At 43.0% G+C, this 27,545-nt stretch overlaps 1 protein-coding gene across 2 annotated transcripts in view; it reads right to left on the bottom strand.

Moving 5' to 3' along the window:
• DNER (delta/notch like EGF repeat containing) overlaps nucleotides 1-27,545 on the bottom strand; it is a 352,845-nt gene that overhangs the window by 181,583 nt on the left and 143,717 nt on the right. For both annotated transcript variants that reach the window (XM_090054479.1, XM_090054478.1), the window contains exon 5: nucleotides 696-841. In XM_090054479.1, the coding sequence (XP_089910605.1) occupies nucleotides 696-841 (146 nt within the window). The remainder of the gene's footprint in view (nucleotides 1-695; nucleotides 842-27,545) is intronic.

Here is a 27,545-nt window from a genome sequence, read left to right on the forward strand (position 1 = left end):
CCTTTTCCCTTTCCTCTATGCTGTCAGGCCAGGCTTTAGTCTACAATGGATGCTGTGTGCTCCCACTTTCTCTTGTGTGTGAAGTTTTAAGAACTTATCTCATTTACAGTGTTGTCATAACAAGCTGAACATATATCAGTTTTACACTTCTGAGTAAAAAATATATATTTTGAGATTCTTAATGAAAGAGTATCCTTTAGGGTGAAAGTTCATTGTTATAGTGTGATGAAATATACTCTGGACTAGATAAAAATAATTTATTATGTGTTCAGTGAATGATTCTTCATGTTTTTAACTAGTCCTCAGAGGTGGCACAGTCACCTCCCCTGGAGATCTTCAAAAGACGACTCAATGCACACCTTGCTGGGGTCCTCTGACCCCAGCAGTCTTTTCTTTCCTGCCTAAGTTCAGGGAGGCTGGACCTGATGATCTCATGCCGTCCTTTCCAGTCCCTAACTTCTATAAATCTATGAACTAGTCTTTCCCTTCCTCTCATGTCTTTAGTTTTGCAAATAGTGTAACAGAATAGTACAATGTTATTACTCAATGACATCTATGGAGACAATAGCAGGTGTGCATGCACACGCGCACACACTCACAGAAATATTGCATTCTAAACTTGTGACTTGTTTATATGTATTACCCAATTTAAAATCTAATCTGTACATTAAGATTTTAGTAATGTTTCACCTTACCTCAGATGGTCTTGTGATACATTTTCCTTTCCCCGAACATTGAATGTCATCTGAGTGGCTTTCTGCTGACATGCAGGTGCTCACTTTGACTACGACAGTTAAGCGTAAAGCCACAATGCATTTACTAACTGAATCATTCAAAAAACCTGAAAAGAAACAGATGGCCATGAGTATTAATGTTTTACAATAAAATAATACAATTGGATGCAATGAAATGATAGCCCAAGTCTGACCCTAACTCAAGTCTCACAAATCCACAGAAAGTGTGCATGAGATTTAAACTGGAACAGTTTTTGGAAATATCAAAATATTGGTCAGGGGATCTGACAAAAGTGCCCTATTTTGTGCATCTTTCTCTCACATATCAGTCAAGAAATTGGATCTATGAACTGTTGATCGAGGTTGTGTGATAAAAGAAACTGCAATGGTTTGGATGCATCATGTGAAGGCTGGATACCCTTACCAACACCATAATGCAGGGCAAAGTGGAGGGAAAGAGAAAAAGAGGTAGATCCAAGAAGAGCAGGGAAACCAATATTAATTACTGGACAGGCCTTCAACTAAAAGAGTCCACAAAGCTTGCCAAACACAGGGCAGAGTGGAGGAGGGTTGTTATAGCATCTAAGGTGCCTTAACAGTTGCAGCAGCCTCAGGGCTGACTTGATTTGACTTGACTTCTCTTGAAAGACTCCCATTCCACTTCAGAGAACTTACATGCTAAATATAACGTTTAATGAATAAGTATTCAACCAAACCATTAAAACTGCTCACAACATCAATATATAATGAAGCACATTGTAGACTATTAAAATACTCTAGAAGAGAATAAAATACACAAACAAAATATCTGTTTAATTTTGTCTGCTTAAGGCAGAATGTTAACATTTTTATTATCCTATAACATTTTTATTATCTTTTCTTCAGTCTTTAATAGTGACATAATAATAAGAAACAAATCTTTTTAAAATTTTAAGTTAAAAAGTTAACTTAAATTAACAGGGATATGGCAAATATACTCTGAACAGAGATAATAACCAAACAAATCATAAGCTGCATTGCATCAGTACTACCTAAATAGTTTCCTTGTTAAATTTCTGGCTGAGTTTGAGAGGTCTTAATCACAATTTGATGATGTTTCTCTCATCAGACATTAACACAATAAGTTTTAATGTTTTATGTGAACCATTTTAAAACTTAAGGGAATGAGTAAGATATCAAAGGGCAGAACTTGAAAACTAGAGGGGAAAATGGGTTCACATGAAATCCTGGAATCTGGTTATCATTGGTAACAGGTTCAAGCACATCCGTCTTACATTATTTATACAGCATCAAGAAAGCCCAGGCCTCCAAGTCTTGGAAAATGACAGTGCACTGATAGAAAATGCATTGCATGTTACTGTCCCGTACTTTTGGCAAAGGTTATGGTGGCAACACTCACTTTACCAAATAACACAGTTTGTAAACAGAGGTAGTTAGCTGTGTTAGTCTGAAGCCAGTCAGAAGGCAAAATAGATATGTACCTTTATAGATCAAGAGATATATATATCTAAAGAGCACAAGTTTTCATAGTCACTTCATCAGATGCTGTGAAAGGACAGGATAGAGAAGAGTATAAAGTGGAATGAGTGATTAGAATACAATAGGTAGAAAAGCAGGAAGTAGGCGGGGTGGGGAAGGGGTAGGGGAAATGCTCAGAGAGACATACAAGCAAAGAACCCATAGGAACAAACGGGTCACAGAAGCTACTCCAGGTAATGAGATAAGACTCTGTAGTCCCTGTTTAAAAATCACACTTAAAAGTCCAGTTTGTAGAAGATTTCTTGTTCTGCACTTTCCCATTCAAACTCACTTAAAAAAAATGTTTGGTCCAAGAACAAAAAGAGAGTTTGTGAACACATATCACCTGTGTGCATCATTCTTTGATGAATGTGTACACAAGTGCTTGTAAGGGCTAACAGTTACGCATACAAAAAGCATTTGCATACTCCTGTTTGCCTTCTGTGAGAAACGGCACTTGTATATGTAATTCTCTCATTTGTATGCACAAGTGATTACCAGGGATCCATATTTTCCAATTCCCTCAGCAAAATGTGGAAAAATGCAGAAAATCATGGATTTTCCCCTTTAAAGGAAAAAAACCCAAGAAACCACGGGTTTCCTCTTCCAGGCTGGCAGAGTTCCAGCCTGCAAGGGTCTGCTTGGGGTTGGGGGGAGTGGGAAGAAAGTGTTCAGAGGTCGGGAGTTATGCGCATGTGTGCACACATACATGTGCCTGGAAATGCTGCCAAGCAACATGATGGAGAGCAGCTCTCTGTAGGTACAGTGAGGGCACAGGCAATGCATGGGGGTTGGGGGTGGCATAGGCAACACATGGGTGAGGAATGGGGGGGCACGTGCACCCCAACCTCCCCAGATTTCTGTGCTCACAGGAGGGCATAGGGCTGCACACTGGCCAGACCAGCACTAGGAAGGAGCCACCTCCACAGTCCAGCAGGTGGAACCCAGCAAGGGAGGGCAGAGCAGGGTGGGAAGGCTCAGTGCTGCCACCGTCACCACCACTGGGAGTGCCATGCCACCATGGCTGCCAAAGTAAGACACTCCCTGCCTGCCCAGCACCAGCAGGAGGGCACAACTCCATGCTGCTGCTGCCACAGTGCCTCACCTTGTTGGCCATGGCAGCACAGCTAGCCCAGGACTTCTGGCAGCAGTGTGGAGTTGTGCCCCCTACACTGGCAGGAAGTGCCTCACATTGGTAACCATGGTGGCACAGTGCTCCCCCCTTCTCTGGGTCCTGCCCACTGGGCCACAAAAGCAGCTCCTGCCTGGTGCCAATAGGCCATGCTGCAACCCTGTGCCCCACTATGGGTGCTGAAATCTGGTGGGGCATGTGCCCCTCTATAGCCCACAACACATTGCCTTTGCCCACACACACCCTGCGCCCACCCTCGCCTACTCTGCCACACATACTGGGAGCAGAAGACAGCAGGTCAAGAGTGAAGGGCAGCAGGGCTGGGGGGGGTGGGGGTCTGAGTCATAAGTGAAGGGCACCAGCAGGGCCAGGGAGCTGTAGGTCAGAGTGAAGCCACAACCCTCCCCTTCTCCCCCCACCAGAGCTGGGGAAGGGGAGGGCTGCAGGCTGGGAGTGAGGGGCAACAGCAGGGGCAGGGGCAGGGCACTGGCATTTCAGGGCTGCTCAGCATCACAAAGCAGCAGCAGAGCAAAGCCATAGCTGGACCCACTTCCTGGTGAGCGAAGGGGGCAGGGGGAGCTTCAATTTTCCACGATAAAAAAATACAAAAACAAATACTAAAATATATAGGCATTTAGAATTTGTTTTATTATAATAATTGAGGCACTGGTAAGTTTCTACATAACTTTAAAATTGAAATATATCAAGAAAATTGTGTGTTTATATGATACATACATAAATATATATATATATACACACATATATATATACATGCATACATTTATACATATACATACATAGATATATATTAGTGGTGTTTCACTTTGATGAAAAACAGAGATTCAAGGTTTTTAAATCAGAGTATTTTGGATTTTTATCAGAGAATTTTGATTTTTTTTTCTTTTTACAGAGAAAACCAGGATCCCTGGTGATAATTGATCAAAAAAGTGCACACAACTACAAATATAAAAGAGACCAACTGCAAGCAGGGGCCATGTTCTGAAAATCTTGTTCTTAAATATCTACGCTTCATGAGAAGACTGAAGGGTTGATTTAACATTCATTTAATTTCTTTTTCTAGTGATTGTATTATTTCAAGAATATTGCTCAGACCACAAAATCTCTCCATTTAATTAAGTAACTATGATATAAAACAGAATCTAAGCACAATATACATCCTTCATGATACTCACTCAAAAGATGAATTGAGAGTTTATTATCGATGTCAAATACAAAAAAGTTAAAACTAAGTTTTGATCCAAACATCCCAGCTTTTGAGTCTTAGAGCAGCTAACACATAATGAAAACTTTTGTAAAACCTACTTTGTCTCTCTTTATATTACCCATAATTATGAACATATCTGCACGAAAATTAGGTTTCTTTACAGCTCACTTATTCCTACTGTTTTTTCTCGCCTCAAGGCATAAATCCATTTTAACTTTAAAATGTATTACTCTGAATCTGACTGATATATCTATATTACCTATTGAAGGGTTATGATTTCTGTTATGGAATAAAACCGCAAGAGTCCAAAACAAGAAGTATTCTATGTTTTTTGCAAATACGTTCTTAGTATGAAAGAATAACAGAAGAAAGATGCCAAAGATATACAAAGAGTGTTTTTGTTTAACGAGGCATTGCCACCTTTCTCACTGTAATATTTCATTCATTTTAATCCTAATGTAATTAGTCTGAAAGAGATAATATTTAGATGTTAAAGATGGTTGTATTCCATAGTTTAAATTATCTTACCCTCCACAAAGGAATTTAATGGAATACACTTGCATTTTCCAGTTTCTCTAATTTTTTTCCTATAGGGCAGCAAATATTGCTACTGTTCCAAGGGGCCCAGCTGTGGAACGGCAAAGCAAATGCATGGAATGAGCAAGATCTAGGAAATTCAGTCCGAAGACACTGTATACAACAAGACCCAGCTTCCTGGAAGCTCCATGCATGAAGATATTTAGCATTAATATGAGATCATACCAGAAAACTCACTAGGCATTCCTCCTGGGTGTTGGATGCACAGACACCATGGAGACTATTCTGCCTCTAAAACTGGATGAATGGCCATCATGCAGTTCTGTTGCAACTCTACAGCTTGACATAATAGAAGATTCCTTTTCTTTTAGCCCCAGAGGAAAAATTCAGCTTCCAACCCAACTGGAGATGTACAGTAGTCACAAAAAACCCCCCACACTTTAGTGCCATTTAAAAAAAAAATGAAGTGAGCACTAAGAAAACAGGGTTCCGGGAAATTGCTTGGATACTGAAAGAAATTGCTTCCTAGGGCTTTTGTGAAATACTACTTAGTTACTGGATAAGTAAGAATCAGCTGCTATCAATTCTATATGCACTGTAGGAAATGCTATGTAGGACTTTTCCATTCAATTTGTTCATCTCCAAATTTCATTTTACAAACACTGTAAAATTTGGGTAATGACTTGGAAATTAGCAACATTAATGTTCTATGTTTAAAACTGCAAGCAAGAATAAAAATATATAAAAAAACTTCCTGTCCAACACAAATGTCATGAACTTGAATATAACCTCCACCAGTTAGCCAATATTCCAAAGGTGGGGATGCAAAATTTATGAGGTATATGTCCAATATATCTAACGCTCTTTTTTGGCTAACAAAGAGGTAATTTGCTGACCTTGATAAACATATTTCTACACACCTGAACAAAGATGTTGACAAAAATTATTTCCTTTTGCAATAAAATATGATAATATAGTCATGTATTTGCACACATATGTATAGAAATATACAGCTTTAAAAATTATCTTTGGGTTTATATTTGTTTGTCTGAAGTAGTTTCATAGTCTGTAGGGTCAGAAGGGACCTGAACAGATCAAGTCTGACCCCCTGCCCTGGGCAGGAATGAGTGCTGGGATCGTAATACCCCAGCCAGATATCTATCCAACCTCCTCTTGAAGATCCCCAAGGTAGGGGAGAGCACTACCTCCCTTGGGAGCCCATTCCAGAGCCTGGCAGCCCTTAACCATAAAGTAAAAAGCAATTCTTGGACATGGAGGTCTAGCTAGGAGTCTGGGCACACACCCAGGCTTGAACTCAAAACTCCTTGGCTCTGGAGTCCATACACACCCCTCTAGGCCAGACAGCCAGCACAAATAGCATTACATACTCTCCATATTAACTCCCAAAAGGAAATTTAAATTAACTGTCTTTCTGTTTGAATCCTGTTACTACTTTGGCAGCAAAAAGCTTGGCAAAGTGCTAAAGAAATCATTATTCTTACCAGAATGCCACGTTTTCTTGTAATTCCTAATTATCTCACCTAATTTTTAAGCAGTAAGACAACAATAAAAAAACCTATTTATTTTCTATAAAATACCAATGTCTAAGTGCGTGAAATTTCTAGATCTTAATGCCAAGGGGATCATTGTGATCTTCTTATCAGACCTGCTGAATGACATATGTCATAGGAGTTCCATGAATTAGCTTGAGCTTCAGTTCTAGTAGCCTGAGTTCATCTATAGCAAGTTTTAACTCTATTTATAACCCTTAGGTATAATGGTAATTTCAAAAACATTTTATAGCTCTCTTGATCTCAAGCCTAGAGAAAAATAATACAGTTGCTTATAAAGAAAGGTAATTTTGTCCATTTTAACCTCAAAGTCTTTCCAAGGCCTACTTAAGATGTAATGACGTCAGAGTACTTTCAGTTGGAGAAGTCAGGGTTGAACTATTTATAGCCATGTTATGTGAACAATTTGCAAGCCTCATAAGTCAGGATTTGAAAATGCAGAGGTCTATATCTGTTGTGACAGAAGGAAGCATTTTAACACTATACATGCTCGGTTTTTAACCTGCAAAATGCCTGTATGATTTTGTTTGTAAACTATGTGAAGAAATACACTGGACTTTGTTCCATCATTGTTCCTCCATTTCAGCCTAGGAATACAGAGCATATGCCTTCCTATTCCTCTTAATTCAAGAAGATAGAGGATGAAAAAGTGGGAAAATCAAAATGCAATATGACAATATTGTTTGTGCTGGCTGCCTTAGGCAGGATCATGAAACTGAGATCACTGCTCTACATTTTCATCCTGCCCGCACAGGAAATTTTCACTGCGTCTTTACTTAGGTAAGACAAAATAGACTAAATTGTGTACATACAAGTAATAACCAGTAAATCTTTGCTAGTGCCACCCCACTAGCTACACAACCTATACTGTATTGCTCACATACCACCTGCTGTGAAATAAGACACACCTTGTTTTGAGAAGGCAGAAAGACAAAAAAAAGTTATTCTAGAACCTTCCCTGCCACAGCATGGTCTCACCATGGCTGAATAGCAGATGCATGAAGGAGGAGCAGAGACTCATCATCAGTAGCGCTCATCTTCTCACTGCAGCTGCATAGCAACACATTTAATGCTGTCACAGCCACTGCCAAAATGGCAGCAGTTTTTGGCTGAGCTGATTTGACAGTGGTTATGACAAGGTTAAACCTGTACCCATGCAGCTGCAGTCAGAAGGTGAGTGATACTGAAAACAAGACTCTGCCCCTCCTCTAAGCAGCTGGGAAGAGAGTCCAAGGCAGCCATTTCATCATCCCCATATCTCCATTCCAGCACAGAAATTAGAACCCCAATTTTGGAGGGCAATTTTTGGTGAAAAAGTTGAAATGTATGTGATTAAATATGGTATGTCCCTCTGTTTACATTGCTCCCACCATTGTATATGAAGAAATCACAATGCCATATTAGCATAATATTTGCATATCTATTTTGCAGGTGTGGAACTCAGACAGGAAAAGTAAGCCTTAAGTTTGGCCATCCTCAGGCAGATGTCTACATTAAACTTGCCTGTGCCCAGAAGCAACAGTCTGCAGCCACACCACACCACTCCACCCCAGCCGCTTCTTACACTGGAATTAGCAGAGGCAGGCTAATTGGCACTGTCAGTCAGCAGTAACAATTAGCCCATCTGTAGCAGTCATGCAGCTACACCACTTCCAGTTTGGGAGGCAGCTTGCACAGAGCAACGGAAACTGCTTGGGGACACTGCTGCCTGGTATGACAAGTTTACTGTGCAGATGTGGCCTTACTCACTGAGTAGTATCTTACTTGACAATTATTTGTAGAAGAACCTGCCCCCAAGAATGCGTGTAGAGCAGTGTTTCCCAACCGGTGTGCCGTAGCACACTGGTGTGCCATCAGACATTACCAGGTGTATCACAGGATCTTGGAGGGGTAGGGGGGGCTGGCTCCTGGCAGGGTGTAGCTCCAGCCAGTGCTGCCACCACTGCCCCACCACCGCTCCACGTTTGGCCATGTGCCTCCCCCCCCCATATTTGGCCAGTGTACCATGGGAATGGGAGAGGCCATGTAAGTGTGCTGTGGGATGAAAAAGATTGGGAAACACTGATGTAGATCATGCTCCATCTGCCCACTCCCACTGGCACATACCAAACCTAGAAATACCCAGTAAAGCTGTTTCAGGTGCATCCCCAGGCAACCATGTTTGATACCTCTATCTATAAAACGGATCAGCAACTTATGGCCCACAAGCTGGAGCTGGCGGTCTTTGATGTAATTCAGAGGGCCAAACCACAGCTGGATGGTGGGGTGCTTTACCTCTGCTGCAGCTGGATAGCATGGAGAAGCAACAGTGGTGGCCAGGTCCTACATTTGCTCTGTCTTGGACCTGAGCCAGGTCATTTCAGTCCACTGCCACAAAAAGGTTGTCAGCAGTTGGTCAACAACATCATCCTAGACTGGCCAAGAGCAATGATCCCAGAGCAGTTTCACCACTGAATTTCCTGTTTTGATGCATGAAAATAAGAAGAGGTGAGCCAGACATGCTCAGAAAAATCTTCTCCCAAGAGTGCTGCACAAGTAATGTAGACATATCCTAGGTGACTTAGGCCAAGGTCACACAGGAATTTTGTGATGGAGAGGAAAGATTTAACCACAAAGCTACTTCCAAACTGCTTTAGAACACAATTTTGTTTCTGTAATGCCTTAAGTGTGATTCTTTTGCTATGGTGGCAAGAACCATGTAAATATGCACAGTAAACACTAAAGCCAGTCCTCCCTTCTCCCACAGATCTACACAGTTAGACATCTGACCATACATCTTATGTGGCAATGAATGTGTCACAATGGGTGCCTGCCCTATGGGGTTGTGCCCTCACACAGTTGTAGTCTGGCTATATCACTATTGGAAGCCAAAGGCCTGTTTAAAATACCTACCTTCTTTTGCTGGACATAGCTCTCAACTATTAATCATGGATCATAATCTCTATGATAATAAAGCTAAAACAGTACCTAAGGCCCCAAGAAGAGATCAAGACATTTACCAATATCTTATAAAAGGAAGGCACCCAGACTGATTTGAAATCACCCAAAACAGTCAATGGGTCTTGTAGTGCTTGTAGAGAACAATATGCAATGATTTGTGGGGATAAGTCCAGATGATTAACATCTAACAGACATGACAGCCACAAAATCAGTAACTTTTGAGAAAAGCAATGGAATTGTAAATGGGAACATCCATCTATGAAAGAGAAGATGGAGTTTAGCAAATCAGACTGGCAACAGAATAGGAAGATGTTCCTTTTTTGTGTCCTTGTGATAAGGTATTTAGCAGAATTCACGGATTCATTTGAACCTGACAGGCCATGCCATAAGCACTTCTGCTTTGGCCTCAAACTTGCAACCTCTAGACTGTCAACCATGTGCCCTAGCACCCCTGTGCCACCCCAGTCCCGCCAGGAAGATATGTAACCGAGGTAACTGGCAAAGCATTACAATAAGTGGAACTGGTTATATGCATAGAGATGAACTGAAGACCATTACACATTCACACCTCCCGTTATTGTGCATGGTGAGGGTAAACATTCTAACTATGTTGGCCATGCTATGCACCTGGAGTGAAGAAAACTTCTCTAGCTACAACCCCATGCTCACCTTGGCTACGTCTATACTGCAAGCTTACAATGCAGGAACTGGCTAACTAGCTTGTCCACAGCATCACATGAATATAGCTATATTGTTTCCATTTCAAAAGGTAGCCTGGGCAGAACAGCACTGCATGTTCAAAAGCACCCTTTGCAGTAAGTTGCAGGGTACACTAGCCTTCAGAGTTGGAGCAATAAACAGTAATTTTAAGACTGAAACACAGTAATATGTAGTACCTTATATGAAAACTCTAAGGCCTAGATGCACAAATATATTTAGGCATCTAACTCCAGAACTGTGATCCTCAAAATCTCTGCTCAGCCTAAACTCCAGAAGTACTTCTGTCTTCAATGTCCAAGGGCCCTAAGCATCTACACTTCACAAAATTAACCATTTCTATGCTTACCTCACCTGTTGGGCCAATCAAGTGGGAAGGCAAAACATACACCTATCAGGCTTCACACAAAGTACAGTGGGGACCAGGCTCTTTCAGAGTAGAGATGAAGGTGACCTCCCTGTGTACAATAGCTCAAACCTGAAAACCTACTAAGGAAGCAGGAGACCTAGGATCAATTCTCTCCCATGCCTGACCATTTTCAACCCATATCTCCCATTTTCTAGGGCACGGCTATTCAATTGGTATCCCATGGGCCACATGTGGCCCACAAGAGGATATGTTGCAGCCCCCAGGCTCTCACCATCCACTACTCCCTCCATCTTTCCAGCTGCAACAGCAGCCACCCTCCCAGGGGTCAGAGCAGTGTAGCACAGCATGGGGAGCTGAGGGTGAGTTCAGGCCACAAGAGGTAAGGGGGAAATTAGGGTATGGAGGAGGGAATCTAACCCATGTGGGGCAGCAATGGGGGTGCCAAGTGCAGTTGGAGGGGGCAGACTTATAGTTAAAAACTGTTCCACTTTAAAATGAAACCTTAAGATTCATTTAAAGAGAGCAAACACAACTCTAGCCTAGAGCACTGATCTAGGATGAAGAGAACTATGGTCTCTGATCCATGCCCTGCTTATATATTTTAATTTAAATAGAGATTGTATAAAATAGATGAAGAGCCCATGGACTACAGACTAGAACACATTTCTCTCCACCTCCCCTAACCTGGGTGAGTGCTCTAACAGAGTACTCTAATAGTGTATTGGTACCTGGTTTCACTGTTATTGTCTCTAAATATAGCAGTTGCTGTCTTGCTAAACATAGCAAGGTAAAACCCCACTATAAGATGAGAAAGGAAAAAAAAAACCAAATCAGGAGAGGCAATGTTAGCTTTGATCATATTTTGCTGCTGTGTCTTTGCATATAGTCATGCTTGTTTTGGCACTCTTTCACCCAAGTGACCTTTTAGTATTCTATGCAAAGTGAAGCAGATTCAGCAGACTGGGTTAACAATTCCCCTACTCTTGAATAGCTTATACTTTTGTAGTTACACATGCACTATAAGATCACTGCCCAGAATGTCCCCTCTTAAAATGCTGCAAATCCAAATACATAACTTTGATGATGGAACAGGACCCTAATTACATTAACCAAGTCTCTAGCCAGTTACAAATAATCTCTCTCACACCATGGTTTAATGGAAAAACCATTAGTTTTGTATCAGTTAGATATCTATTTTGACAGCATCATAGTTAATCCCAGTTGTTACACAAGAGAGATTAATGAGAAACATTTCAAGTTCCCTTTCAAATGCTTTACTTTGATATGGGTCATGTGCAATAATTCTTCTCTGAACAATGACTAAACTACTATATTGCTGTTACATATTTTTCTGTTACCATAAAAAAGCTCTCAGTTTTTACAAATAAAAATGCTTTCTTTCTTAACTGTTAGCACTGAAAATGCACACTGACTTCTGAGAGTTAAGCTGACTGCTTTACTTTTCATGTATAATGACTGTCACAGTAACAGATACAGGGCTGCTGGCCAAATTATGCTCTCAGTGACACTTGTGCAGTGCCATTATCCTTCAATGGATACCACTGAGGAACAGACTGATTACTTTTTGGTTAGACAGGTGTAACAGAGGACATAATTTGACCTACAGATCTTTTTTTACTGGCAGTGAAACATGAGAAGGAACAAACCCACCTTGACTTTCAAAACAGGCTGAATTTTGCAGGGCTGGTAGTTAAAATATATTTGTGAAGTGAACAAACATGAGCTGGAACCACTGTGGAATAATAAACTCTAAAATCATTTTAAACATAGAACTGTAATGAAATAGTGTATTGGTACCTGGTTTCACTGTTATTGTCTCTAAATATAGCAGTTGCTGTCTTGCTAAACATAGCAAGGTAAAACCCCACTATAAGATGAGAAAGGAAAAAAAAAACAAAATCAGGAGAGGCAATGTTAGCTTTGATCATATTTTGCTGCTGTGTCTCTGCATTAGACAGTGTCAGCATAGTAAAGGATACCAAAATTCACTATCCCAATAGATTTCCCACATCAAAACACTTGTATTCCTGAATCAATCACCACAGTGCTAGCAAATTAATAACGAGCACTGGCTTGGGAACAGACAGACAGCTTGTCAGCACTTCTTATTCTCTACCTTAACAAGTTGCAGTAATGGTAAGTAAATAAGCATAGCTAGAATTGTAAAAAGGAGCTGTGCTATAGATTGCCACCCACCTGATCTCCATGAAATTCTCTCTCTACCAACTGGTTCAATTTGAGGACTGGCAAAATCATGCAAGGACTGGTTGATCTGATTTTTAAAAATTCTGTACATATTATATAATCACCTAGCACCTGAGGATCTGAAATTGCTCTGCAAAATAAATTGTATCCCTGTTTCCACAGTAAACTTAGAGGCTAAGTAGATTCATAGATTGCGAGGCTGGAAGGGACCTCAGAAGATCATGGGGTTCAGCCCCCCTGCACCAGACAGGAAAGACAATGGGGGTCAGGTGACCCCAGCAAAGTGACTGTCCATGTCTCCTCTTGAAGGTTTCTAGGGTAGGTGTTTGCACCACCTCTGGAGGGAGCTTATTCCACAGTCTGGTCACCCCAGCTCCATTGACCCAGGCCCAGCTGCGAAGAAGTTTTTCCTGATGTTAAGCCTGAAATGGTCTTCCAGGAGTTTATGGCCAGTACTCCTGATTTTCCCCAAGGTTGCCCTGGTGAACAGTTACTCAATGAACCCTTGATGTACGCCCCGATGTAGCAGTAAGCCACTATCAAGTCTCCTCTCAGCCTTCCTTTTTCAGGCTGAAGAGTCCCAGGTCCCTCAGCTTTCCTCATATGGCTTGCCGTGCAAGTCTCTGATCATATGTGTGGCCCTTCTCTGGACTCTCTTGAGCTTTACTATGTCCTTATTGAAGTGCAGTGCCCAGTACTAGATACAGTACTCTAGCTGTAGTCTCACCAATGCCAAGTAAAGTGGAAGAATCACTTCCCTAGTTTTGCTGAAGATGCATCAACTGATGCACGCCAGGTTATTATTTGCCCTGTTGGCTACAGCATCACACTGGCAGCTCAGATTCATGCTGTGGTCTATTATTACCCCCAGGTCCCTTTCATTCATGGTGCTGGTCAGTTTGGAGTTGCCAAGCCTGCAGGTGTGTAGGTGGGGGGTTGTCCCCAGATGGAGCACTTTACCTTTCTCCACGCTGAACTTTGATTCAACGGAAATATTTGATGCCGATCCACCCAATTTACTAGCCTATCTAGGTTTGCCTGTATCTGCAGCCTATCTTCAAGCATGACCATGTTTTCCCATAGCTTGGTGTCATCCATGAGCTTGGCCAGTGAGCTCTTCACCCCCACATCCAAATCATTGATACAGATGTTGAAAAGCACTGGACCAAGTACTGACCCCTGAGGGGCACCACTGGCAACTTCTCACCAAGATGATACAGATCTGTTCATTAGAACTCTCTAGGTCCTATCCCACTACCAGCTCCCTACCCACCTAACTGTCTCACGGTTAAGCCCTCAAATTTTCTCATGAGAACATTGTGGGATACTAGATCAAAGTACAGACAGTGAAAAAGCCTGAGGCCAAATTGATTCAATCTCCACAGGTTAGTCTAAGATGTGTAGACTGAAGCAATAAGCAAGTGAACTGACATTCATTATTGCTTCCAGAAATGCAGCCACATGCCTCCATTGACCCAGGCCAGAAGCTAGGGGGGACACTAGAGCATGCCTCCCTGCTCGGCTGGAGTGGACAGGCCACGGCTAGCCTGCCCACCCTGTGAGGGGAGAGTTGCAGGGAAAGTGTAAAGAATCCTGGGACACTGTGAGTTAACTTGAATCTGAAAGGGATCTGAGACAATAAAATGATTTAAACTAAACGAGTTAAGTCTACTACATCCATCCAGGCTTATTTTAAACTGTTTTTGGCCATTTTGAAGGTGGTTTATGTGCACTGAACTTCTGTTGTGTTACAGATTTGAACCAGTATCTGATTACATATATCAATTTATGTGTAATTGCTGTCCCTAACTACTATGCCCAGTAGTGATACCCTAACGCATTCAAAAATTGCTGCTCCCGTGCAAACTGCCTCTTAAATCACAAGCAATATAGTTGAGACTACATTGGCCCAATTGGTCCTTCAATAGTGCCATGTAGATGCAGCTATACTACTTCTGGCTTATGAGGAGACAGCCTGCATACACCAGCAGAGTATGCTTCAAAGCACAGCTTCCAGGCATGGTTACGTTTACCATGTAGTTGTGGCCTATGCAACACAAAACTTTGAACTAGTATATCCTTTTTACAGATTAGGAAAGATGTTAAGAATTTGCCTAAAGTCTCACAGCACATCTGACAGCCTTCAAAATAACATACATAATTTGACTTCCAGACAGCAGAAGATGTCAACAGATACTTAAGTAAGGCCCCCTCTACATATTATAGGTATCCTGCAATTAGCTAGTTAATTGCAAAATTACCTTAAGATCAGCTACACATGGCAAAGTAGGTATCATGCCATAAAAAGCTTCAACCAGCTATAAAATCATTCCTTGAAAATATGTACTAACTGGTTGCTATCCAGGTTTAATTTGCACGTGCAGCAGGGTCTCCCCCTGTCACTGGAAGCCTTTCAGCTGACAGGGCTCCCAGCCACAAGGGGCAACCCCCCAGTGCTGGGGATCACAGCTGCCATGTTCCCCCAAGGCTTAGGGGTGTGAGATATACCTGGGCCAAGACAGGATTCTGGGTCACAGCTGCATATGAGGTGCAGCCAAGCCCCATGAATTGTGCGACTCTTGGTCTCAGTTTTGCATGGCCCCCCATGACTTACTTGCAGGTGGAAAGGGAGCCCAGGATCAAGCTTTTGCTAAACCAGCAATGAGGCACGATTGGTTCCAGTGTGTGATCCCCAGCACATCCTTTCTGCCATGCACATGTAGCATCACAGGAAGTGCAATTGTGTGAATCATGCATTAAATCCAACTTTGCCTTTACCTTTTGCACAGAGGGGGCCAAAAAATCATTTCCCAGCATGAACTGCTAAGATTAGAAGTACTTTTACTGAACTATAAAGAATTTGTTAAAATTAAAAAAGGCTTATAGATGCCCCCCACCCACCCTTGAACCCCCAAGGGATGACAAGATTGAATGGTCACAAACTCCACTGTGACCAGCTCAGGCTGGACATAAGAAAGAACTTCTTCACTGTCCGAGCCCCCAAGGTTTGGAACAGACTGCCACCTGAGGTGGTTCAAGCACCCACTTTGAACGCCTTCAAAACACATTTGGATCCTTATCTTGCTGGGATCCTATGATCCCTGCTGACTTCCTGCCCCTGGGGCAGGGAGCTGAACTCGATGATCCTGCGGGGTCCCTTCCAGCCTAAATGTCTATGAAATCTATGAAATCAAAAGTATATTTATACATAGAAACTGTGAAAAAATTAAACTAACACTATGTTTTAGCAAAACCAGAATCACTCACACAGTCATGAGGCTTATGGGAATTCAACTATGGTTTAATGGATGAAGGTGCAGGCCTGATATTGATTCTTGTTATATTCATAAATATTCTATTGCAGATTTGCTGCCAGGCTTCAGGTACTGTATCTGGTACCAGCACAAAGGGGGGATATGGTATTCTTTGATTTCAGCTGTATATTTATTCTTTGACTTACAAAGGCCATCACTTAAACAGTCTTTGAAATTATCACCTCACTGAATTTAATGTTCACATTTTTTGCTACTGCTATTGTTGCTCTGAAGGCCATTTTGTGCAAGGTTGAAATTTATGGCCTAAACCCAAAGGAAATATTCACAGCTACATGCACAAAACTCCACACACTAGGTAGTATTTGCACAAATCTAGCCCTTAAAAGTAAACTGTAAAAAAATAATGAGATTCTGTTCATCTGAGCACAATGCACTGAATACCACCTGCATACAAGGCTGTCTTCTACTGAAATACCTAATTCTGTTGCAAATGAAATAAACAAATCAATAAAATTCACAACTTATTTTGGTGAAAGCCTATGTAGAGAATATCTATATTGAAATTAAATTGTCCTATTTCAGTTTTGACTAAGCCAATAAAATTACAATTTAAGCTGCATGGCATTTCTTTAGCTGGAAACGTGGCTATATTTCTAACGCATGAGAAAATGGAGCAACACCAAATGCCCCCCCTGACATGCATTCTGTACAAGCTATAACTTGTCTTCTAAATGGAAATGCTCATGGTCAGATATAATAAGAATATAGATTTAATCATCTCTTACTTCATTTCAGAAAGCTATAGATTATATTATTTATTTTTAATATCATGATTTATACCAAAGAATTTCCCTTTGTTTACTAATCTGCCTGTAGTTCAGGTTACAGGTGGCCAATAGCTCATGCATGGAGAAGAGTTAAAATGAGGCATATAAAATGGCCCACAGAGCATCACCAAACCAGATAATTAAGGCTTATCAAACAAGAGATTAATAAAACTTTTCCTGTGGGCATATATGTCTAAGTGGAAACCTTCTGGCATTACAAAGTCAGGTTAGCGTTTTTGGTACCAAACGTTATTATACACATAATACATACACAGAACAGCTATGCAAACCATTCAAAGGTCCAGAAAAATGGTGAGATCTGAGGGTTTAGTTCAGATCCATTACTAATTTTCATGCAGTTTAATTAACCACATCTTAAAATAATTTAGGGGAGACAGCATTTACATACTAAGCCAACAATAATGAATTTTAGGCAGTGTTTAGACAGCAACCTATTTTCACCATTGCATTATATTATATAGTTAATTACTTCTGTAATATACTGGAAAATTTGATTCACTGTGTACTTTTCACATGAGTGACTTTCACAAATTCTGTTAAAATAATGTGTACTGAAGGCTGTAGAAAAATCGTAGTACTGAAAAACAGTGCAATGCAAAACTATACTGCAATGCATGTGCTAAATGGAACAGAGCAAAATACTTGCTCTCACCCCTTAAAGCTCTCCATTGCACTCTAACCACAACATCACCTTCTGGCGGAAGATAAGGAACAGAGATATAGACCCACTCTATTCAATGCTCTTTAGATCTTATACAGCTAACCCAGTTGCATGGGTTTTTTTCTTCAAACAGAAGAGTAGAAATATCAGATTTTGCATAAACGAGTAACTGTTATCTGGTTTTAGCCTTAAAACACTCACCTACATCATAAAGGACAAGCATAGGAAATCATACCTTTTCTTAAAGTGCATATGTGTGTGCACCCATACACACGCCAACCTGCATAATCTTCTGAATTACTAAGGTATCCCATCTGCATTTGCAATCTGAGTTAATGTAACTTATATTCAGTTATTCAGAGCCTTTGAAATCCCATCATTAGGTGGCTACATACTGATTTAGGAGCTTAATTTAAGGATTCTGTTTTGGAAAATGTTACCTCCTGTATATAGAAACATTCATGATAATTGTGTTAATGTACTGTTAACATAAATGTATATATTGCTACCACTGCAACATGCAGTGTAGCAAAACAAAGCAAACAAAGCAAAATGTTTAAGTTGCTAAGATAAATTTGTAAATACAAATACAGCTTTAATATGGGGGGAGAAAAAAGCCTCGTCTTAGATTTGAGTACCAGGGCTGGGGCTGGGGCTGGGGCTGGGGCTGGGGCTTGGGCCCAAGCTACTGCCTAACCATGGCTAAGGTAGCTAATGCAGCACAGAAAGTGGCATATGGTAGGGAAGTGAAGAGGAGACCATGCAGCACAGGGATGGGGAGGGGCAAGTATGAGGGATGGGAACCACGGAGGAAACCGCATGGTATTGGGGGATAGCGCGTAGGAGACTGTATAGTGTGGAGGGTAGCGCAAGACAGACCACACAGTCCAGGGGAACCCAAGTCACAAAGGCTGGGAGTAGGGGAAGGGAGAAGTGGGAGACTGAGCAGTGAGTGGTAGCAGGAGCACAAGGAAAACCGCACAGTGGTAGGGGACCTACTGAGGCTCCGGAGCTGGAGCCAGAACTGCTACTGCCACCACTGCCTGGCCAAGGTCAGAGCTGGAACCAAAGCTGATGCCACAGCTACCTGGTTAGGGCATGGTACCAGGATAAGCTGCAGCAGAGGGTGGCAAGTGGCTGGGGAGCAAGCATATGAGGGAAGCAGGTGGCAGAGAGACAGGAAGAGGTGGGGAACCAAGCACTGGGGAGGTGGAGGAGGAGGGGGGTGGCAGTGGAGGCAGGGACTGAGGGAGCAACAATGAAAAGGTTTTATATAAAACTCATGTTCAGCAGATTTTATTTTTCCACAAAGGACAAACATGGCAACTCTAAACTTTATTTTATTTTCTGCGTAATGATGAAAGGAACAGACAAGCATTAAAGGTTTAAACCCGAATGTCTTAATCCTTCTGGTTTACTAGCTGTCATTTCTTACATGAAATGACAATGTTTCTCTACAAATTTTCTCTTTTTTATACATACCATAAATAAGAGGGGCCAATGTAGTTATCCTACTGTATGAAAGTGGTCCTTTGAAGCTTCACTGTGGAAGTTATAAAACATAAACAGGGCATTTTTCAAAAGCAAAAGATTTCACAGAATTTTACAAGCTTTAAGTTTCCCAGCACACTGTGAGATAGACAAAATAATTTTCTCCCAAATTACTGACGGAGGAAACTAAGGCACACAGAAAGCAGCTTTCCCAAAGTCTTTCTTCACTGAAAAAGCCTAAGGAGCTATTTCATACTGATGTGCTTCCATCACCAGGTTCAGTGATGGGAGTGTGATTATAGCAGGGCTGCCAGCAGTGGTTTCACCATCATGTCAAGCAAACTGACCAGAAACATATTTTCGCAATGTGGTAAATGTTAGTGGTCCTTGAGGGAATCAAATTATCATTAACAGAACTGTGCCAGTATAACAACAGCAGGAAATATTTTGGAAAAAATTATTGTTCAGAACCATTACTGTCCACTTGTATGCTCTACAATCCCATTCCCCCACAAAACATTTTTGCGTAACTAGTTAAAACAGAAGATTACAGAATATGCTATATACTTTCATTAGCTATTTTCTAAGTGCATCAAAACATCTCAGGTTATTGCAATTGCTTTGTAATGTTGGTAAAATTAGACTATTAAATGTTATTTGCTAAAGTAAAAAGCTGTAGCTAGTCAACCTGAGACGCTTTTTACATTCTTTATTATATTCAACAGAACTTTAGTATTTTTTAAAATGCGTAACTTTAGTATTTTTAAATGCATAAAGTTACGTGCTTTATAGACTTAGTTGCTATACAGAACTTGTTTATAAGTCCATCAAAGGTAAAAAGCTAAAGACTAAGGGGCCTAATTCAAATTCCCATGCTGGACTCAATCTTTCACTCTTATGATGCATGTATATGATAAACTAAAGAAGGAATATTCTAGCTCAAGGGCTGCATACAGTTGGGCTGTTTAAAACCCCCCATAGTGTAAGGTATGTGCTGGGCTGGAAAGCTCTCACAGTGCTTACCAATTAATCTTTATAGCCAAGCTGTATTAAGTTAGAGTTACTGAGTTATTACTCAATTGATGTCAGAACCATACTTATCCTCATCTGCCCTAGAAACTGAGTAGACCTAAAACTAACTTTTCACTACCCATTTCTGCCCCTACTCCTCTCCAGGCTGCATTTTTGGATGTGCATCCTCTGTAATAAGTCACACAGGATATACCTTTAAGTGAATTAATATTTAACTTAAATTAATATGTTTTACAATATGAGCAGATTATTAAATAATAAAAGGAAAATGGTAACTGTAAATTTCATAACTGCCTCAAGTTCTGATTTTGGAATATTAATAACTTAAATGCTTTTTCCCTTGCTATTGTAACCCATCTGCCAGGTCCCAGTGCAGTAGAAGAAATGGGTTAAAATTACAGGGGATTTGGTTCAATCCTGGGATGAGATGAGAATCACTACCGAAGATTTTACCAGCTTCAGTGACAATGCCTTTAAAGGGGGCCTCCACAATAGAATCTCCCTAGGCCGGGGTGGGCAAAAAGTGGCCCACAGGCTGGATGCAGCCTGCCAAGCCATCGTATCTGGCCTGTAGGGCCCCTAAAAAATTTAGAAAATTAATATTAAATTGCCTTGGGCTGCCTGTCATGCAGCCCTCGATGGTTTGCCAAAACCCAGTAAGTGGCCCTCCGCACAAAATAATTGCCCACCCCTGCCCTGGGCTCTCCTCAGTCACAGCCCTGAAGCTTTCTTTCCTACACACCTTAACTGCTCCTCAGACCCCTGCTGCTCCCATTGCCATCCCTTTCCTTGCCCCCTTTTGTGCCCTAACTGCCATGAAAACTTCCAGTCCCACACACAAGAGTCTTCTGCAGCCCAGGTGTAACTTCCAAATGGAAAAGATCAGGGAAAGAGTGCTAGTGGTACAAAGATTTGCCACCACCACCTCCCACCCCACCACCACCCTCCCTTGGTTCCTTATATTTAATCTTTTAAAGCACAAATCAGTGAATGAACATAAGCAATGTTAAACTTTTGAAACTACATACCTAATGAGTACATGCAAATTTTAGAACACACAGTAGGTTATATGACCAAACGTGCACATGAGTAGGGTTGCACTATTGCCATTTAGACAGTAGATTGAGTACTATAGTATTTATAAGAATGCAAATCCAATTATAATTGCAATTTTTAGTTCTAAAGACATTAAAAGGTTTTTAAGTCCTTTAAAATGTGTTGTCCTAGATATTTCTGATCTAATTAGTTATCTAAAATGCCCTTCAAAATTCTTAAACAAGTCTATTTCAAAAGAAAAAATACTGGGTGTAAGTCCACTACACCCCCGTGAGCCCAGGGACCCCAGCAGTGACCCCAGAACCCCTGATGAGCCTTGGCCTGCTGGCAGGTAAGCAGCAGCCCATGGAGCAGGCTAAGTGGGCTGAGGAGGGTCATGCCCCCCCAGCTCCTACTTCGCCCAGCCCCCCAGGGAGCTGCAACTGGAGCCACGTGAACAGGCCGCACAAACAGACGCACTCATGGGCCCAGCACACAAGTTAGCGCAGGAGTTCGCGCAGAAAGGCAAGCGGGAGAACCCAAGGCCCTGCCTGTGAGTCCCCCAGAGCAGACAGTCCCAGCCGTAGCCAGTTCACCAGTGGCCTGACATGGATGGGCACGCGCTGCACCCAGAGGGTCCCCTTGGGGTCTGCAGCACCCCCCTCTGGCACCTCAGAGACCACCACCCAGACAGAGCCCATGGTTCCGGGCTTCACGCAGACAGAGCCTTTGGCTCTCGGCTGTGCAGGCTGCCTGTCCCTTTTTTCAGGCTCTGGGGCCTGAGAGCATGGCCATCCCCCCTTGTGGGGTCTGCTCCCTATTGGGGTCTCTGGTGTGCCAGCTGGAGGAGCTCCAGGCCACAGTCCAGAGACTGCATGCCATTAGGGACTGTGAGCAGGAGACTGACTCCTACTGCCAGGCCCTTCTCCCCTGGGAGGCAGAGGGTAGACCACGGTCTCCCTCCAGGACAACGGAGGACCCAGGGACCTTCCTTTCTGTTCAGCCATGGGGTTGGACCAAGGTGGTCAAGGCCCCAGGGCCCGCCGCACCAAGGCCCCTACCCTGCTGAAGCTTTGCAACAGGTACAAGCCTCTTGCAGCCCCAGCAGAGCCTGCTGAGTTGCCAGTTCCTGCAGGCAACACAGAAGGCACTGTAGCTACCATCCCCATTCTCCCCAAGACCAAACATGAAGTGTTTGTCATGGGAGACTCCATTCTGAGGGCGACTGAGGGGGCAATCTTCTGCCCTGACCCCTTAGCCCGGGAAGTTTGCTGCTTCCCAGGGGCCCGCATCCATGACATTGCAGAGAAGATCCCTAAGTTCCTCCAGCCCACTGACCACTATCCCATGCTCCTCATCCATGTGGGCACTAATGACATGGCTTGGAATGCTCCTAGTGAGGTCATGAGGTGCTACAGGAATTTGGGTGCAGGTCTAAAGCATCTGAGGGCACAGGTGGTGTTTTCTTCAGTCCTCCCAGTCTCAGGCTATGGGCTGAGGAGGGAGAGGAGGATCCAGGTAGTCAACCAAAGACTGTGGTGCTGGTGTCATCAGGAAGGCTTTGGCATCCATGACCACAGTCCACTCTTTGGAGAGAGAAGCAGTGAGCTGTTGGGAAGGGACAGCCTCCACCTCTCTCCACTGGGGAGGCGTCTCTTCTCAGCTATGATGTCATTGGGATAATGGTGACCAGGTGGGACTCCACCCATGACTGGAGCATGGGTATAGACAGCTATACCCTGTACAGGAGGGATGGAGTGGACAAAATGGGCAGGTGCATAGTTCTCTATGTCAAGAAAAGCTACGCATCCCTGCAAGCTGACATTGGCACCCACTGTGGATGACTTGGGACCCTCTGGGTTAAAATCCATGGGGAACACAGTGCAGGAGATACTATGCTGGGGGTCTACTGCAGACCTCCTACCCAGAGTCAAGACCTTGACCAGGAGTTCACCAGGGAATTGGCTGAGGCCAGACAATCCCGGTGTATGGTTGTCATGGGAGACTTTAACACCCCAGAAATCTCATGGGAGGAGCGCTTGGCCAAATCTGAGCAGTCGCAAAGCTCTCTCTCATGTGTGGACGACCTCTATCTGATGCAGGAAGTCCACGGGCTGACAAGAGGTAAAGTGCTGCTCAACCTCATACTGGCAACTGGGGATGACCTAATTAGCAACCTAACAATCAAAGGGAAGCTGGGTGACAGTGATCATGAAGTGATCACCTTCACCATCTGCCATAAAGCTGGCAAGTCAGTCAGTAATACAGAAGTCCTCGACTTCAGGAACGCTGACTTTGACAAGCTAAGGAGGCTTGTTAGAGAGACCCTTAAAGGCCACAACCCAATGGAGAGGGGTGTTCAGGATGAGTGGTTGCTCCTCAAGGGAACAATCCTGGAAGTGGAAGCAAAGTCCATCCCGTCTCAGAGGAAAGGCAGCAAAAGGACACAGCAGCCCCCTTGGCTCTCCAGGGAACTGGACGACCTCCTGCATCTTAAAAGGAAGACCTACAAAGGATGGAGAACCAGAACTGCCACCAAGGGGGAATATGCTGCTTTAGTCTGGACTTGCAGAGAGCAACTCAGGAAAGCCAAGGCTGTGATGGAACTCCAGCTAGCTACAAATATCAAGGAAAATAAAAAGTCCTTTTTTAGATATGTGGGGAGCAGGAGGAAAAGCAAGGACAACACTGGACCCCTGCTAAACCAGATGAGGCAACTGACAACTGACGTCCAGGAAAAAGCGAACTTGCTAAATGGGTATTGTGCGTCAGTTTTTCACCAGTTCCATGGGACGGCCCTGCCCACTATGGGTCAGGGAGGCCCAGGCGAGGGAGATTCCTTGCCCTTCATTGAAGCTGATCTCATGAAGGAACACCTCAACAGGCTGGATACCTTCAAGTCAGCTGGCCCTGATGGGTTACACCCAAGGGTACTCAGGGAGCTGGCAAGCATCATAGCTCAGCCCCTGTAACAGATCTTTGAGAGTTTTTGGTGCTCTGGTGAAGTACCCAATGATTGGAAGAGAGCTAATGTTTTGCCTATCTTCAAGAAAGGGAGGAAAGTAGATCCGGCAAACTACAGGCCCATCAGCCTGACCTCTATCCTGGGGCAGGTCTTGGAAACGATTATCAAGGAGGCCATCCTTAACAGACTAGCTGAAGTCAATAGACTGAGGGATACCCAGCATGGGTTTGTTGCAGGTAGGTCTTGCTTGACCAATCTCATTTCCTTTTATGCCCAGGTGACTTATCACCTGGACAAGGGGGGAAGAGATCGACGTCGTATACCTCGACTTTAAAAAACCTTCGATCTGGTATCCCACAATCACTTCTTGGTTAAACTGGCTAACTGCGGCCTTGACATCACCATTTTCCTCTGGCTGGGGAACTGGCTCTGCAGTAGGACCCAGAAGGTGGTGGTCAATGGGAGCTAATTGTCTTGGTGCACTGTGACCAGTGGGGTCCCACAAGGGTCTTTCCTAGGGCCTATACTGTTTAACATCTTCATCAATGATGTGCACATTGGTGTCAGAAGCGGACTGGCCAAGTTCGCCGATGACACCGAACTCTGGGGTAAAGCATCCACACCTGAGGATAGGAGGGTGATCCAGGTGGATCTGGACAGACTCATGAAATAGGCGGATGAAAACCTGATGGTGTTCAACACTGAAAAATGCAAGGTTCTCCACCTTGGGAGGAAAAACCTGCAGCATGCTTATAGGCTCGGTAGTGCTATACTGGCTAGCACTACAGATTAAAGGGACTTGGGGGTCATGGTTGACCACAAGAAGAACAAGAGCCTTCAGTGTGATGCTGCAGCTAGTAAAGCAAGCAAAATGCTGGCATGCATCCATAGGTGTTTCTCAAGCAGATCTCAGGACGTCATTCTCAGCCTTGGTGAGGCCGCAGCTGGAGTACCACGTCCAGTTTTGGGCTCCACAATTCAAAAAGGATGTGGAGAAGCTTGAGAGGGTGCAGAGGAGAGCCACAGGCATGATCAGAGGTCAGGAAAACAGACCTTATGATGAAAGGCTGAGAGCCACGGGACTCTTTAGCCTGGAAAAGCGCAGGCTCAGGAGCGATCTGATCTGGTGGCCACCTATAAGTTTATCAGGGGTGCTCATCAGAATCTGGGGGAATGTCTGATGTTCACCAGAGCCCCCCAAGTGATGACAAGATCGAATGGTCACAAACTCCACTGTGACCGTTTCAGGCTGGACATAAGAAAGAACTTCTTCACTGTCCCAGGCCCCCAGGTTTGGAACAGACTGCCACCGGAGGCGGTTCAAGCACCCACTCTGAACGCCTTCAAGACAGATTTGGATGCTTATCTTGCTGGGATCCTATGATCCCTGCTGACTTCCTGCCCCTGGGGCAGGGGGCTAGACTTGATGATCCTCTGGGGATTATTCACTGAATCAGAAATATACAGGCTACCACGTATACTACATTTTTACAAAAAGCAATCAGTAAGCAATATTCAAGTCTCAGCTCATTATGCATGGTAGCTGTCCAGTTCCTATTGATATTTGTGGCCATGTCACAGTATAAAAGATCCATGCAACAACTTGATAGCATATCATCTGCAGTACTGCTTTGTCATTTTCAGCAACGTGTAAAATGTATGACCTCCAATTCCAGTTTTTAATAAAGCCCATGAAATTGCACGGTAGTGTAATTGGGTTAAGTTTTTGCAGTTCCTCATTTGCAGCGTACAATGAGTAACATTAATCACCACTCTGAAGTTAAACAACTTAAAGGTGAGGTCTCTCTTAAGTACATTTAAACATTTATACAAGTTTATAGCATTTATACAAGTATCTCCCATTAATTTATAGGGCATGAAACTTTGTATAGAAATCTGAATTCTAACCTCACTGAAGTGAATGGCAAAATTTTCAATTGTTTCAGTGGAGCCAAGATTTAATGTATGATAAAGGTTGTCACTTCCTTTTAAAAAGGCATCATTTTTTCAGTATTATTTTCTCATGACATTTTCCAGTCACCCCTGTGAATTAGCCCCAAATGGAATGTATTAATTATGAAGTTATATTCACAGATAAGAACAAAATTTTCCTTTTAAAATCTTACCTCTTATCAGTGTGGAAAAAAATTCTCTCTTCATTGTCTGTCCAGAGAACATGGAACAAAGCCCATAAATTCATTCAAACAACAGAAACAAAAGAAAAGATAAAGTGCAGCTATTATCATTTAGGCCAGGGCTGTTAATGATATGGCCCACAGAGCCATATGATCCAGCCTCTGGAAGAGCCCTGGGACAAACCCCACACATCGCACACAGCACACACTACACCTCGTGCCACAAGCACTACAGATGACAGAGGCAGGCCAGGATGCATGCTGCATGTAGTACCCACACTGGACCAGCTTTGCACACTAGCTTTGGGGGTGGTCCAGATCAGGCCCAGAGACCAGCCCTATGCACATCATGCAGCACGTCTTGTGCCAGCTCCATACGGAAGCCCAGCTTGAGGCCAGCTGACACTGCACACAACACACAGGGCTGGTCCAGGGTATGTAGTGCATGCCCACATTGGATTGGCCCTTTGCACTGACTCCGGTGCCTGGGGCCAGTCTGTGGGTCCAGTATGGCTCATAGACTAGCCCTGTGACCTTTATTTTGGCACCTCTGATTTAAGCTAATCCTGAACCATATTTGGCCCTGATTGGAAAAATCCACTATCCAAACCCCAAATAAGTAAACTCTGGCATAAAAAGAGTTAAAACTACTATCATGCTATATTTATATATAATATGCCTACTTTCTAAAGAAGAGGGTCCCAAACTTTCTCTTACTGCATATCCCCTTCCAGATTTACCAGCTGCCTGCCTACCTCTACCAGCATACGTTTTATATTTAATCCCTTAAATGCAAATTGCATGACCAGTTGTCCACTTCCTGGAAATGCACATGGAGAGTAGGGAAGTTAGCAGAGGAGTAACTCATGGAAATAGAATTTAATGTACAAACTTCAAAGCTGCCCTTTAATTCAATTCCCAATGCAAGCTGACACAGTAAACCGTTCCTCAAATTGAAGAGCAACAAGGAGCACAAGATTTTAATTTAAGGTATTATGTGATGATCCCCAAGCATATCATTAACTTCCGCAAGAGGTTTAATGAGTTCAAAAAACTAGATTTCATAGATTTCATACACATTAGGGCTGGAAGGGACCTCGGGAGATCATCGAGTCCAGCCCCCTGCCCAAAGG

The sequence above is a fragment of the Crocodylus siamensis genome, chromosome 6, assembly GCF_052110815.1.
Source record: "Crocodylus siamensis isolate JL-2025a chromosome 6, ASM5211081v1, whole genome shotgun sequence".
Taxonomy (NCBI): domain Eukaryota; kingdom Metazoa; phylum Chordata; order Crocodylia; family Crocodylidae; genus Crocodylus; species Crocodylus siamensis.